Below are 15643 nucleotides of genomic sequence, written 5' to 3'. Positions count from 1 at the left end.
CTGGGCTCCGAGGCCTGGTCATCAGACAGGCAGGCAGTGCTGCCCTGTCTGTCCCACTCATGGAGTAAATAAACTAATAAACTTTTTTTTTAAGAGAGATTTTTGCTATAGGGCGTGTGTGCTTCCCAGAGAGACGAAGTGAGAAATCACTCCTGCGGATGGCCACGCCGCAGTCCCTTCACTCTCCTCTCAGGATTCTGGGCACGTGCGCACATGCATCCGGTATGAGGTTTTGGTTTTTGGTTTTTGGTTTTTATTTTGAGAGTTTTTTGCGATAGGGCGCATGCACTGACCAGACAGACAGACAGAGAGACAGAAAGCAAGAAATCACCCCTCAGGGTGGATGCCCATGCTGCAATCCCCTCTCCTCCGTTCTCCTCTCGGGATCTTGGGCATGCACGCACACATGCCCGGCGTGAGTTTTAAGCCACCAGGTCCGGGACGTGAACCGTGGTCGACTACATGGGAGTCCAGCGACATAGCCATTACGCTAACTGCTGGTCCCCCGGTATGAGGTTTAAGTCCTGGGTCCGGGACTTGAACTGAGGTTGACTATGTGGAGGTCCAGCAATGTAACCATTTTGCCATCTACTGGCCCCCAAATAATAAACTTTTCATAAAAGGGTAAGCCCAGGAAGCCCGGTGCTGAGCGGGGCAGCACCAGAAAGAAGGAAGGGCCGGGGCAGCAGGGAAAGGCCGGAGCACTGCCACGGTGGCCGGACGGTGTCCAGCTGATGCCCTGGATCCCGAGGGCAGGATGAGGACCTGATGCTCAGACCTGCTACTGAGAAGTCACAGAACGCACAGGACAAAATGCCGCCCCAGGAGCCTGGAGAGGAAAAGCTTGTCATGTGCAAAGGACAGGATGCTGTCCCTGTCCCCAACACGGATGCAGACACACTGGGAACCTTCACGTTCTGGGGGACGGTGACCAAGCCAGGGGGCATCTGGCCATAGCACGACCGGGGGAGGCAGAACAGGGGGGCGCAGACAGCCGCAGGCTCAGAAACACAGCCCCGGCCGCCACTGGAAACGGGAGCCCCTCCTTCCGGTCCTACGCAACACTGAGCGGCACTCGGACAGGGAGAGTGCTTGAAGTGTCCCCGCAGCGCTGCCCAGAGTGCCTGTCACAGCAGGTGACACGAGAAGGCACCTTGCAAAGGAAAAAGCACAGGGGCCATAGACCACCTGGGAGGACCCTGCAGCCTCTCGCTGGTCAAAGGTGGGAGCCAGGCCACGGTCAGAGAACCCTGGACAGGCCAGACGTGGGGAGCCCACAGGGCAGGCGCCAAGCGAGTCCCGAATACCGCATCCAGGCCTGCACTGTCTCGGGAAGGGTCTTAGTAAACCTTTCAAACACTGGCATCAGGGGATGTTTCAGGAATAAGCAATACTGTTTATAATTTTAAAAATACAACCAGGGATGGGACCAGCAGTTGCATAATGGCCATGTCACTGGACTCCCACGTAGTCGACCGTGGTTCGAGTCCCGGACTTGGTGGCTTAAACTCACGCCGGGCACGTGTGCGTGCGTGCCCAAGATCCCGAGAGGAGAATGGAGGAGAAGGGATTGCGGCGTGGCCATCCCCCCTGGGGGGGTGATTTCTTGCTTTCTGTCTCTCTGTCTCTCTGTCTCTCTCTGTCTATCTGGTGAGCACACGCACCCTATAGCAAAAACCTCTCAAAAAAAAAAAATACAACTAGGGAACCATCCGCACATCATGGCAGGGACGCGGGGGAAGCCATTGCAGCCCAAGGCACAGGAGGGCCCAAGTGCAGAGCCAGTAAGGGTGGCCCTAGGGTGGAAGCTGGGAGTGACGGGATCACAGACAGCCGTGTGCCTCATGCTTCGGTGACCGAAAGCTCAAAGCAAGCAAACCATGTCTCGTCGGGCCAGTGCATACACGACAAGGCCACCAAAGTCTGCGAACATGGGCTTCGAGTTTATTCTGGTGCAAAGATTCTTGAAACCTATGCACAGTTTTTCCTAAATCCCTTGACGATCCTAGTGGAGGTGAAACTCCCCAACCCCTGCAGCCACTGGCCTGAAATCCTGGACAGCGCATCGCATGGTTATTTCCTGCAGGGCTGTAAGTCAGTGGGTCCCCTGCGGGTCTGCGGCATTTCCACGAGCGCTCGCACGGGGACGGTGCCTCAGTCTGCCTTCACAGAGAGGCACTGAACTCTCATGGACAGGGCCTAAGGGCTCACAGCCCAAGAACCTGCTCTGAAAAGAAAAACCAGGGCCTGGCAGGCAGCGTGCTGGTTAACACATGGCCGACTGCGGTTCGAGTCCTGGACCTGGCAGCTTGCTTTCGCACGTTCCCCCTCTGTCTCTCTCTGTCCCTCTCTAGTCAAATTAAAATAAATAAAGTTAAGTAAAATAATTCTTTTTTTTTTTTTTGAGATTTTTTTTCGCTATAGGGCGTGTGCACTCGCCAGACACAGAGAGACATAGAGACAGAAAGCGAGAAATCACCACCCGGGGGGATGGCCACGCCGCAATCCCTTCTCCTCCATTCTCCTCTTGGGATCTTGGGCAGGCACGCGCATGCACCTGACGTGAGTTTTAAGCCACTGGGTCTGGGATGCGAACAGAAGTCGACTACGTGGGAGTCCAGTGACATAGCCATTACGCTAACTGCTGGTTCCCTAAAATAATTTTTTAAAAAAAAAGGCAAAAACAGCAACAAAAAAACCATAAACCCAAAAGGAGGAAGACCTGCAGTGTGGAGACCAGGTGGAAAGTGTAGGTTCCCAGCTGAGGGCCATGAGCGTGAGGCTCGGAGCAGCCAGGACGGCCGGGTCTGCAGGGTTCAAGCCTGGGAGCTTCTGCAAATATGAGTACAGCACTGAGAGGAGGGAAGGGGGCCGCCAGGGACTTCAGGGCGAAGCAGACGGGACAGACAGGCCGACAGGTCGCGTGTGCCTCGATCCCAGAGCCTGGCCCTGGTTCCGAGTGGCCAACCCCTCTGGTCCCGGGGGACTGCTGTGAGGGGAAAGCATGGCCGAGAAGCGGGCTGGCCCTCACTGCCCCAGGTGGTGACCCCAGAGCCGAGCGCAGCCTCCCCACAGGCTGCCCTGGGGCCGGAACCAGATGGTTCTGAGCACAGAATGATGCGAAACGGAGCAGCCACCTGGCCCCTCTGCGAAGGCCCCTCTGCTGCGGCTCTACCATAGCCGTCCTGAAGTTCTGGTGCCACTGGGGCAGAGGTACCGCCAGCCCGTCCATGCTGGCCCTGCTCAGGCCCTGCCCTGGATCCCAGGCCCAGCCTCTTACCTGGCCCAGGCCACAACGTCCGTCCTGGTGGCACGGGGGCTGGTTACTCATTGAACACGGGGCGGCTGGGGGGCGGGGGACAGTAACACACCGGGGAGTGCTGCTGTACACCAGGGAGTGCCGCAGTACACCGGGGAGTGCCTGCGACCTCAGCCAAGGCCTTGGCTCTCCCCTGGCAGGCAGACAGGGCCGCACAGCCCTGAGCCCACTGTGCCCGGCTGCACAGGACCGCACCGGACGCCGGTCTGTGGGAACCTCGCCATGTGGACTGGCTGGTGGCTCTGGTCCCTGGTGGCTGCCTGCTCTGCAGACTCATTCCGGGATGAGGCAGAGAGGATCATGCAGGACACACCTGTCGTCGATGGGTGAGTGACCCCTGAGTGACGGGTGGGCAGGAGCTGGCCTGCACAGGGACCAGAGCCCGGCCCTGTACCCACGCAGGCGCGTTTCCTCCACCCCAACCTGCTCCTTGCCCTTGGCTGGCCGTGGCTCCTCTGTAGGGTCTCAGGCCCCTAAAGGCTTCCGCAGGTGAAGGGTCGGTAGGGCGTGAGCAGAAGGGGGGCTGTGGCCTGCCGTTGAGGCCCGATCCCCGCTCCTCCTGCTGTGAGGTCCAGGCAGCCACATTCCCTGTCCGGGCCCCTCCACAGGCAGCTCTGGTGCCCGCTCCCCGGTCTGGCTCAGGCCCGTGTTCTGGGAGCCCCCACCCTCCCCTCCAGGCTGTGCCTGCTGCACCCAAATGCTCAGAGCTGACGCCAGATCCCTCAGCCCGCTTCCTGCTCAGCCTCCTTCTGCTCCTTCACCCTCAGCTGGCCCAGCCACCCACACTGGGTGGTCCAGAGGCTCTGGTCCAAGAGAAGGAAAGCCGAGCACTGCTCCCTCAGCCTCGCCCACCGTGGCCCAGGGATGCATGCTCCGACCTGCCCTGCCACACCTCCGACGTGCATGCCTCACACCACCCCTCCCTCGGCTCCCCTCCTGACCACGTGGACCCTGCCCTTTCCTGCCCTACCCTGATTTCTGGCCCAGCCGTGCAGGACTTGCATGTGAGCAGCATCAGCAGGTGCCGGGTGCAGTGACCGGCAGTGGGCGGGCCCCACACGTGCTGGCGTGGGGCAAGGGTGAAGCACACTGCAGTTCTCTACCAGGCCGGGCCTCTGGGCTCTGCAGAAGGCAGGGAAACCTGGGTGTCTCGTCACATGAGAACCTGGGAACAGGCAGCCCCAGGCAGGGAGCAAAGGACCATGGGGCAGTTGTAGCCTTTCTCTTGCACCGTCCCTGTTCCCCCATGCCCTTCCCCTCCCTTGCACATAAGAGATCCAACAGCAGAGAAGTGCAGGAAGTCCCAACATGGCCTCATGCCAGACACCCTGCCTGGCCACCACTCCCAGTCACCTCATGGCTTAAAATGGCTGCACCAGCTCCAGCCATCACATTCGTATGCCAACCAGCAGGAAGGAGAAAGAGATAAAGAAAAGACAAGGTTGAGCACCAGCTGTTTAACAAGGTCCACTTCTGGAAAGAATTGCAGGACAGACTACGGCCGCATGGCCATGCCCAGCCATGAGGCAGTGGGAAGTGTCTCTGCTCCAAACAGCTATGTGCCTGCTTGCGGGCTCATCACCGAGGAAAAGGAGGCTGAGAAAAGGCAGCCACAGACAGCCTGGCTAGCACGCCAGCTCCTCGAGGACACTGGGACCCACATCTAGCAAGGACCTTACTGGCTCTGAGCCCCTCCCACTGCCATTTGGCTGAGGGAGTGCAGAGGACAGGCCTGGTGGCTCCCAGGCTCCTGAGGACCCCACACACCCAGGATCCCCACCCAGGGTGGGGACAGGTTTCCCACAACGGCTGTCCCCTCCCTCCTGGGAGCCCTGTTCGGCCCTGCCCTGGGGACAGGGCTGCAGTGGGAGGGGTCTCGGCTAGAGCCACTTGTCCAGGCCCTCGGTGCCCAGTGCTGGGGGCAGCAAGCACCTGCACATGCTCTGGCACCCAGCAGACCCAGCGTTCGGGAAAAGACGGCTTGGCATGTGTCCTGGACACCTGTCGGGAGCAGGGACGGGGCGTCACCTGGCAGGGCAGAGCCTTTGCTGACGTGCTTGGACATGCTCGTGAGAAACATACGACTTGGGGTCAGGGTGAAGGCAGAGCTGCGAGGTCACCCTGTAGCAGGGGTTACCCACTCCCCCCAGGGCTCACTGAACAAGGTGCCACAGCAGCCCCCGGTTTCAGATGAGCAAGCTGGGTGGGGTGGGGTGAAGGGGTGGGGTGGAGACGGCATGGCACCTGGTGTCGGTGCGGGGGCACTCAGCTGTCCTGGGCCAGCAGACCTGCATCTTACCGCGCTCCTAGTCTCGGTCCAGGGAGGACCTGCCCTCCCCAGCTCTGGGCTACTCAGCACCTCCCGCCTTGACCTGGGGCCTGGGGCAGGGCATGGGCAGACTGCCCCTTTGCACGGGGGAGCTCAGGTGCCAGCCAGCCTGCCTGTGGCCTGGCTTCAGTCCAGAGCCCATAGGACGCAGAACAGGATGGAGGTGCCTGACCTTGGGCCTGCCCTCCAGGCACAACGACCTGGCCTGGCAGCTCCTGGACCAGTTCAACAACCAGCTGACGCTGGAGGCGGCCAACCTGAGCACGCTGGCCAGCACCCACACCAACATCCCCAAACTGCGGGCCGGCTTTGTGGGGGGCCAGGTACGGCGGCCCACCCGCATCCCTGGGCCTGGCTGAGACGCAGTGCTCCTTGGTGGGGAGGTGGACCCCCTGAGCCCCTCAGGACCACAGGCCCTTCCTGTGGCAGAGCAGGCACCCAGTCCCCAGGGGGGGTCCTAAGGGGGAGAGGGAGCCAGTCGCCCACGTGTGGGGGCGGTACCTGGGCCTGGGACGGTCAGCTGCAGAACCCGTGCCCTCCAGTTCTGGTCCGTGTACACGCCCTGCGACACCCAGAACCGGGACGCCGTGCGGAGGACACTGGAGCAGATGGACGTGGTGCACCGCCTGTGCCAGACGTACCCACAGGCCTTCCTGTGCGTCAGCAGCAGCGCAGGTGGGCGGCCGGCTGCAGAGCCTCCTCTGTCCCCACCCCCTCAGTGGGCGGCCGCGTGGGGGGCAAGGCACCCCGACAGCACACACCCCCTCCTCTGTCTCCACGCCCCTCACAGGCATCGAGCAGGCCTTCCAGGAGGGCAAGGTGGCCAGTCTGATCGGCGTGGAGGGCGGGCACTCCATCGACAGCAGCCTGGGCGTGCTGCGGATGCTCTACCGGCTGGGCATGCGCTACCTGACCCTCACCCACAGCTGCAACACCCCCTGGTCCGGCGCCCGAGGCCTGGGGAGGCCCGAGGCCTGGGGAGGCCCGAGGGGGTGGAGCACCACACCTCCCCGTCCCTGTGGGCCTGTACCAGGCACGTCCTGTCAGGTGGGAGGCCCGGGTGGGCCAAGACCACCACTCTCCATGGGTACCTGCTCTCTGCTCCCTAGGGCCGACAACTGGCTGGTGGACACAGGCGACGAAGCGGCCCAGAGCCATGGCTTGTCGCCCTTCGGAAAGGTGAGTGGGGGACCAGGCCAGACAGTGACCACAACGAGGGCCTCTCCCCCCGGGACTGAGCGAGCCCCGCTGAAACCGCTCAGACCAGAGTGCTGCCGAGAGGCCCATCACGGGGCAGCGGCTGACTGCCAGGGCATCCTCCCAGCTTGTGGTGAAGGAGATGAACCGCCTGGGCGTCATCATCGACCTGTCCCACGTCTCTGTGGCCACCATGAAGGCTGCACTGCAGCTGTCCCAGGCCCCGGTCATCTTCAGCCACTCGTCGGCCTACAGCCTGTGTGCACACCAGCGCAACGCCGCCGGGGTGCCCTGCCCACTGCCCGCCCGCCAGACCGGCCCTCAGCCCTCAGCCCTCAGCCCTCCTCTCCCCGAGCAGAACAAGACGGGCAGCGTGGTGATGGTGGACTTCTACAACGACTACGTCTCCTGCAGAAAGGAGGCCACCCTGTCCGAAGTGGCTGGTAGGTGGTGGTGGGGGCTGTGGCTGCGGTGTGGGGGGGCGCTGCTGGACCCACGCTGTGTCTCCACAGACCACCTGGACCACATCAAGAAGGTGGCAGGCGCTGGTGCCGTGGGCCTGGGGGGAGACTATGACGGCGTCACGAGGTTAGGGGCTGGGCGGGGAGGCTGGTGGGGCCGGTGTGGCCCAGCACAGGCCAGGACTCCTCCACGCCAGTCTCCCAGCACCCCAGGTTCTCGGTCTCTCCCAGGCTTCCCGTGGGGCTAGAGGACGTCTCCAAGTACCCGGACCTGATCGCCGAGCTGCTCAGGAGGAACTGGACAGAGGACGAGGTCAGGGGTGTGCTGGCGAGAAACCTCCTGCGGGTCTTCAGGAAGGTGGAGGAGGTGAGGACGCGGCTGCCCCTGCGCCCCACCCCTGCCCTCCTGGCAGACAGGCTGCCCACCCGTCTGTCCTCAGGTCAGCGATCACACACAGACCCCGGAGGAGCTGCCCATCCCCCTGGAGCAGCTGGACGGCTCCTGCAGGACACTGTACGGCTACTCAAAGGCCCCCAGCCTCCGCCGCCAGCCTGGGCTCCTGCTGGCCCCCCTCGCACCCCTGTTCCTCAGCTTGTCTTCTGTGGCACCTTGAGGACCAGCATCCCTTCAAGGCTTCCTGGGCTTGGGAAGTCTGGGCAGAGAGCCCATCCCAAGCCCTGACCCCCACACAAGGCTCTGCACCTCCTGAGCCAGCGCTGGGCTCCCTGGTGGACAGGACCCTGGCGACCCTCGAGACCCTCAGTAAAAGCAGCCATCCCTCCAAGTTCTGAGAACGCGTCACCAGTGGGGAAAATGGTCCCGTGTGGGGGAGGGGGGCCCGCACTACAAGCTGAGGTTATGTGAAAGGGTCCGGCTGACCATCAAGGCCCAGAAGCACCTGCGTCCTGGAAGGCGGGGCCAGGTCAGGTCTGCAGGAGCCACAGGCGGCGTGGTTACGGCACTGCACCCCACAGGGCGGGATGCGGGGCTCAAAGCCTGGACCTCTGGACCAGCAGGTGGTAGAATGGCTGTCACTGGGCTCCCACAGTCAGACCCGGAGGTGCCAGGTGTGTGCATGCACCCGAAATCCCGAGAATCGAAGATAGTGGTGTGGCCATCCCCCCGGGGGTGATTTCTTGCTTTGTCTCATACATATGCCCGATAGTGAGACTCTCTAAATAACAAAAGTCCTGGACCTAGGAGCTTGAGAATCACGCTGGGTACATGTGCACGCATGCCTGAACCCCGAGGCTCACACTGGGTACATGTGTACGCGTGCCCGAACCCCGAGGCTCACGCTGGGTACATGTGTACACATGCCTGAACCCCGAGGCTCACGCTGGGTGCATGTGCATGCGTGCCCGAACCCCGAGGCTCACGCTGGGTGCAGGTGCATGCGTGCCTGAACCCCGAGACTGAGGCACAAGGACCGGGGTGGCCACTCCCCTGGGCATTTCCCTCTGTTGCCTCTCTCGGTGAGTCCACACACCCACAGCAAAAACCTTAAAGGGGGCGCTTTACAGAAACTTTAAGCAGATGTGGACTAGACTTCAGTCCTTCACATGCGCATCACCACACGCATACAAAACACATCTGGGCTCGTTCCCACAGGGGGTGCAGGCTCCTTGGGCTGGGCACCACCCTGTTCCACAGGGTGCCCATGGGCAGGAAGTGGGGCTGGTGAGCGCTGTGCCTGGCAGTTCCCTGACTTGGTGCAGGGGCCCAGCGAGCGAGGAGGGTTAGATGGGGCACCCTGCGACCTCCGCCAGGCTCAGAGCCAGGTAACACAGACCCTGCTGTCCCACCAGCCTCCCTCAGCTTCTCACAGGGCTAGAGGTCCTCGTCTGGGGTCCCACCCAAGGCCACCAAAGCAAAGCTCAAGAAGTCCCTGGGAACTGATCTGCCGACAACATCAATTCAGAGGAAGGGTGACTACGCGGTGTTACCCGGGGCCCCCGCTCAGCACCCGGAGTTGGGGCTGCACCCTCAGGGGGCCAGGAAGTCCCGAGGTTGTTCCCACAAAGGACTTTGTCTCGAGGCCGCCCAATGGGGAGGTGACTGCCTCCATGCCCACACCAGGGCCTGCCAATGCTGCCCTCTGCCCGGCGAAGGCCTTCCCGTCCCTGCCCGCCGGCTGTAGTCCTAGCCTGTGGCCAGTCAGGGCAGGGGTAGCGCCCTCGGCCACAGCTCAGGGAAGGAGGGCTGGGCCCCACTCTACTTTGGCAACACAAAAAACAAAAACCCTAGAAGGTTCAAGATGAAGTAAACTTTAGGACAACGGAAGAGACAGCTGCTGTGCCCAAACGCCTCCCTTGGGCCCACGAGCCGTAAGCCGGGCTTCGAGGTCTCGCTTGCTCCAGGCCCCGGCTGAGGACGACCATCCCCGGCCTCCAGCAGCAGCTCCAGTATCCAAGGGAGAAGGCAGGAGGGTGGCACCCTGTGGCGCATGGCGACGGTAGGGCGGCAGGGCCATGTCACCCGAGGAGGAGGGCAGGGCAAGGCCGTGGGGGACAAGGCCGCGCTGCTGAGGGCTCCAGGTGGGCAGGGCGGACTCCGAGAGGCCAAAGGCACCTCCAGGTGGCAGAGATGGCCCAGACCCCTGGGGACGATGCGGGGCCCTGTCGGGAAGGTCGCAGGACAGCGTGGGGCAGTGCTGACACCAGAGCTGCTGGGGCCTCCTGGAGGCTGTGTGGATCAGTGCAGGAGGCTGACTGCACGCAGCGGGTCTACAGCCACGGGCCAAGGGGTAGCGTCCACATGGCATCTGCTGGCCAGTCCCCATCAGCTGCACGGAGGGCCTTGCTGGTAGCCTGGAGTCCCAGAAGGTACTAGCAGTTTGTGCAAATCTGACACCAAGACACAGGCCCACGGCCCCACCTAAGAGAACGGGGACAATGCCGAGGCCACCCAACTAGCAGGAGCCCAGAGGCGGTGGCTACCCCATGGGGGGCACTCGGCCAGGGTAGGGGGGTGCTGCACACCAGGGCAGAGGGGCAGAGGGCGGTGGGACGGCTAATTCCTCAAGGCAGCCAACCTGGAAAGCAAGAGGACAGGTAAGGGTGTGGGGCTGGGAGCCAAGGCCCCTCGCCCCCCGGGCCCGCCCGTTCTGAGCTGCACAGTGGGGACCAGACAAGCAGGACTGCCACCGGGCCGAGGCCGCACAGCTGGCCACGCAGGCTAAACGGGACCGTTGTACCCAGAGGCCAGGTGGGCTCATTTAACCAGGGTGCACCATGGCTCAGCGTGGGAGACCCCAGCTTTCCCATCCGCGCCCCCCCCCCACTGCCCCACAGAACAAACCCGGGCAGCTCAGGGCCAGGGTGACCTCCAGCAGAGATGGCCAGTCCACCCTGCATGTCCTGACTGTTCTTTCCAGAGCCCTCCTCCATGTCTCTGCCTCCCTCCTGCCTAGCAGGTCCCGGCCCCATCTCCTCCTCGGGGTGGCGACCGCCACCTGCTGGCCCACCTGGAAGAGCAGCTGCCCTTCTACAGCGAGCTGCAAGGCTCGAGCGCCCACAGCCCAGACGAAGTCCGCCCCACAATCTGACCCTGGGCTGCTGGGAGGCTGGAGCGGGCGGGGCAGGCCGGGGCAGGGCAGGGGGCAGCTACTTTAGGGCTGCAGCCACCCAGGCCCGGCAGGCAGGCGCAGACGGCACAGGGGGTGGGGCTCCCTGGGTCAGCCCAGCCCAGCCCAGCCCACAGAGCAGGCCAGGGCAGTGGCGCCAGGCAGCCCCACCTGCGGGACAGCTGGTCCTCCTGGCTGCGCCCAGAGCTCTCGCCCACGGCCGAGGCGCCCTCGGGCAGCTGGCTGAGCTGGTCCAGGACCTCCAGGCCGTTCTCCTCGGCGATCTGCACGATGAGGCTGTCCACCTGCTCCTGGGGCGTGCTCAGCGTGGTGGCCGAGCTCACGGAGTCCTCCATCACCTGGTGGCAGTGCATGCCGGCTGGCCAGCTGTCCCCGTGCTGTCCCCCTAGGCCAGCTGTCCCCCATGCTATCCCCCACATGCCATCCCCCATGGCCAGCTGCCCCCAGTGCTGTCCCCCTGTGCCATCCCCCATAGCCAGCTGTCCCCTCATGCCGTTCCCCCATGGGGCGCCCTCCTGCCACCACAGCCCAGCCTCTCGGAGTCTCGGTGGGCAGTACTTGAGCACCGCTCGGTGCCTCAGTGCCCACTCACCCCTGAAGGGAGCCCGGTGCCCTGCCTGCTCCCCTCTCAACACCCTCGGTGAGTCCAGGCCCAGCCACGCACCGAGGTGTGCACATCCAGGTCCTGCACCTGCTGCTCGAACCTGTCCATGACCGCGGAGACCCTCTGCAGGTCCATGGTGCTCAGGGCCTTGTCCAGGGCCTTGGTTACCTGCGCCATGCTCTTCGTCACCTGAGACAGGCCAGGACAGGAGAAGGCCTGAGCTGAGTGGAGGTCACCCACCAGAGGTGTGTCCTCTCAACTGGGACAGCAGGGCTTCCCCACCCCAACCCACAGAGCCCCAGGTCTGGGCCGCCCTGTCGCCAGGGCCTCAAGGGCAAGCACACTTCAGGCGTGGCTGGAGATGCGGTGCGGCCGGTGCGGAGGGACCCCTGCCTGGGCCGTGTGGGCCCCGCACTCACAGGAGCCAGACACGGCGTCGGAGCCCACAGCCGGCCGGGCACTCACCCCCTTCATGGTCACCGCTGCCTGCACTCTGGAGGCCACTGCGTCCACGCGGGACGCCATGCGCAGCCAGCTCACACCCTCGTTCTTCTTGCGGATGGCGTTCTCTGCGTACACGCGGGCACACTCCACGTTCTTCTGCTGAAGGGCCTGAAACGGGGAAAGGCCGGCTGTGAGGACGCAGCGCTGAGCAGACCGGCCCTCCCAGGGCTGGAGCTGACTCCTCCCGGGCGGCGCTGAGACCCTCTCCAGGGGCATGCCTCAGAATGCAGCACCCAGGACGCGAGTGTGCAGTGCTCGGAGCCCGAGGGGCACCTCTGCGGAGTTGCCACTGCAGACCCTGGAGTCGGCTGTCAGGGCCCGTTCTGCTTGGGAGCCCTAGGTCTGGGCGTGGAGCCACTTCTCCAGTTAGGCCACCTCGGAGCAACTCCACAAGATTGGGGCAAAAGTCTCCCCAAGAGCACGAGACCCCCGTCACCCCTTCCTGGAGACGGTCCAGGGAGCTGATGACAAAGGCAGAGTGGGGCAGGGCACCCCCCATGCCGTGGGTCACATGAGCATGTGAACGCAGCCAGGCTCCTAAGTCACGGCCAGAGCGCCTTGGACAAACGGAAGGCGTGGGAGCCAAGCAGGAAATGGAAGTAGGCGGAGGGAGACGCAGGGAGGCACCACCTTCTTCACTTTGGCCTGCTCAGTCTTGGCGTCCTTCTCAGCCTTCCTGGCCAGCTTCTCCAGCTGCCTCGCTGTGAACTGCAGAAACCAGAAGGCCCGAGTGAGCCGGCAGAGCCCTCCCTCAGCCACACCCCTACCACGCCTGCCTGTCAGCCCGGCCCACACAGGGGAGGGCCGAGGAGACAGGGAGGGGCAGGGAGATGGCCAGTCTGAGGCTCCGTCTGGGAGGAAGGCTGTGACAGGCCTTCTAAACTGTCTGTCTTGGGGCCAGTAGGTGGGGTGGTGGTTAAGGCTGCTGGACCTCACATGGCAAGCTGTACAGTTCAAGGCCCAGACACAGTGGCTTTTAGGGACAGTCCAACCATTGAAGGACCTGCCAAGCCACGTGCGTGGGTGCCCCGAGTCCCAAAAGGAGAGCAGAAGAGAAGGGGTTCCCTGCGTGGCTGTCACTCTGAAGGGTGCGTTCTCACAGCCCCTCTCCCCCTCCCTCTGGTGAGCACACGCCCTACAACAAAACTAACAAACTTGAAATGAAAAAAATACCTAACTTCATTTACCTTTTCATTTTAATTTGACCAGAGAAGGACAGATTCGGGGGGGGGGGGGTGAGAAAGCAAGCCACCAGGTCCAGGACTCTAACTGAGATCGGCCACGTGGGACTCCTGCACCCTTAACCACCATGCCACCTGCCAGCCCCTAAATTTAAATGTTTTGAAAAACTAGTAAGATGTATTTTCCATCCTGATCCTAGTCCAAAGCTACCCCAAAATGAATGGGAAAGGGCAACTCCACTGACCCTCCTGCCTACACATGGAATCAAGAAAACCACCCCGGGGGACCAGCAGTTAGCGTAATGGCTATGTCGCTGGACTCCCACGTAGTCGACCGCGGTTCGGGTCCTGGACCCGGTGGCTTAAAACTCACACCGGGCGCGTGTGCATGCGTGCCCAAGATCCTGAGAGGATAATGGAGGAGAAGGGATTGCAGCATGACCATCCCCCCTGGGGGGGTGATTTCTCGCTTTCTGTCTCTATATCTCTCTCTGCCTGTCTGGTGAGCGCACGCGCCCTATAGTGAAAACCTCTCCAAAAAAAAAAAAAGAAAAGAAAACCACCCTGGGGACCAGCAGTTGGTGTAATGGCTATGTTGCTGGACTCCCACGTAGTCGACCGTGGTTCGAGTCCCGGACCTGGTGGCTTAAACTCACACCGGGTGTGTGTATGTGTGTGTGTGTGTGTGCCTAAGATCCCGAGGAGAATGGAGAAGGGATTGGGGCGTGGCCATCCCCCATGGGGGGTGATTTCTCGCTTTCTGTCTTTCTGTCTCTGTCTTTCTGGTGAGCGCACGTGCCCTATAGCAAAAACCTCTCCCAAAAAAAGAGAGCCATTCCAGAGCGCTGAGTGGACAGCACTGCAGGTAAAACGCACTTGTGAGTGCCAGACGCAGGGCACCCGCCTCTGCCCGCCAACCTGGCGCCATGACACCAGCGTCTCCAGGGCACATTTGTACTTAGTCTTGAGCCTGAGATAAGGGCCTTCCAAGAGCCACAGCTCGGCCCCGAGTCTGTCCACTGTGCCCCTCTGCGGTCCTCTGCCAGCCGGTCACTTCTGTCCCCGTCTGCGCCTCAGAGCCACCGTGTTCCCTGAGAACACCCAGAGCTGTGCTCAGTAGCTTGTGCACACCAGCCCTGCCCAGGGCCAACAGGTGGTGTGGTAGACTAGGTGCTGGACTCCCACTGGCCGATCACGGTTCAAGTCCCAGACCCAGCAGCTTGAAACCCACACTGGGCGTGTGTATGTGTGTGCCTAAGATCCTGAGAGGAGAATGGAGGAGGAGGGGTTGCAGTGAGGCCATCCCCCTGGGGGTGATTTCTCGCTTTCTGTCTGTTTCTCTCTCTTGCCAGCGAGCACATGTTGCCCATAGCAAAAATCTCTCAAAAAAGAAAAAGAAACCAGGGCAAAACTTGCCATGGGTGAGTAACCGTGGAGGCACCTATGGGAAACGTGGCAGAAATGAGCCGAGGGCTATTTGAAAGCTGCACAACCCACCCTGAAAGGAGGAGCGCCCAGAGGTCCAGAAAGCTCCCCGCAGAGGGGACGTCGCAGCGTGCAGGCCCACAGCTCAGGACGCCAATTGGGACAAGGGACAGGGCCACAGCTCAGGACGCCAATGGGGACAAGGGATGCACAGGCCATGCTGTGTCTCTTAGGAGCACATGCTGCCTTTCAGGAATGGCCTAAAGGGTGTTTCCACATGGCCTGAGAAGTGCGAACAACTCCTACGTCTCCCAGCAACCAGACAGTCCCCTCTGAGCAGCCTAAGCACTCGTGGGATCCCCAGGACATCAGACCCTCCTACGGACTGTCCCGACCTTCCAGAGCTGAGTGAGTGTAGTCTTCACGATCGCCAGGACAGGGACAGGGCCGGGAGACGTCACTCACCTTCAGCTGGAACAGTGTATCTGCAAAGAGAACGCGTGCTGTGGGTCGCGACAGCGGGAGCTCTTCCTAACTCTTCCTCGGAGCAAACCGACTCTAACAGTCCCCAGCCCCTGATGGAAGCCCCCAGCTGGCACAGATGTGCACAGTCCTGCTGGGGCCGGGCGGAGTCAGAGAGGGACTAGTGCCCGGCTCTGGTCTCTGCAAACGAGGCCCTCCCCAGTGCTCTGCCTCCCCCTCTGCCACCGGGAGCTCAGTGCGGGCGGCCCAGCCTGACGGCCTGTTGGTGTTCTTGCACCGAGTGAGTGGGTTCGACCAAAGCGTCAGCACAAGCCCGCAGAGAGCCGGCTCTGGCTGGAAGCCTGCTGCGGCGCCCGGGGACTTGCGAGGCAGAGGCCGGAGCAGCGACACAGCCAGACCCCGTGGAGGAGCAGCAGGGCTCGCAGCACCGAGCAGGCCCAGGGTCGATGCCCCAGCTCCTCTCATTCCGAAGTCAAGTGCAGGGCGGGCCGAACACGGCTCACTCCACCTGCCCGACGTGACACCGGCCCGGCCCGGAACAGGGCGCTCGGCG

General features: G+C 62.5%; 2 protein-coding genes across 2 annotated transcripts; one reads left to right on the top strand and one right to left on the bottom strand.

The window, feature by feature from the left end:
• The first annotated feature begins 3389 nt into the window (after positions 1 to 3389).
• DPEP1 (dipeptidase 1) lies at positions 3390 to 8091 on the top strand. The gene is made up of 10 exons (XM_006152531.3): positions 3390 to 3645; positions 5839 to 5971; positions 6191 to 6323; positions 6439 to 6589; positions 6758 to 6827; positions 6973 to 7149; positions 7204 to 7288; positions 7358 to 7433; positions 7538 to 7673; positions 7747 to 8091. The coding sequence occupies exons 1-10, from the start codon at positions 3542 to 3544 to the stop codon at positions 7918 to 7920; spliced, it is 1239 nt and encodes a 412-aa protein (XP_006152593.1). The 5' UTR covers positions 3390 to 3541; the 3' UTR covers positions 7921 to 8091.
• A 1462-nt stretch (positions 8092 to 9553) lies between these two features.
• On the bottom strand, positions 9554 to 15555 carry CHMP1A (charged multivesicular body protein 1A). Its single transcript, XM_027773437.1, has 7 exons — positions 15316 to 15555; positions 15073 to 15138; positions 12632 to 12709; positions 11963 to 12109; positions 11558 to 11686; positions 11044 to 11231; positions 9554 to 10341 (listed from the first exon to the last, which is right to left on the bottom strand). Exons 1-7 carry the CDS (start codon positions 15553 to 15555, stop codon positions 10320 to 10322), a joined length of 870 nt encoding a protein of 289 aa, XP_027629238.1. The 3' UTR covers positions 9554 to 10319.
• Between the last annotated feature and the right edge of the window lie 88 nt (positions 15556 to 15643).

Source organism: Tupaia chinensis, unplaced genomic scaffold (genome assembly GCF_000334495.1).
Source record: "Tupaia chinensis unplaced genomic scaffold, TupChi_1.0 Scaffold000355_1, whole genome shotgun sequence".
In the NCBI taxonomy this organism is placed as follows: Eukaryota; Metazoa; Chordata; class Mammalia; order Scandentia; family Tupaiidae; genus Tupaia; species Tupaia belangeri.
Note: the sequence above shows the minus strand (reverse complement) of the source record. Positions and strands in the feature narration are given on the sequence as shown.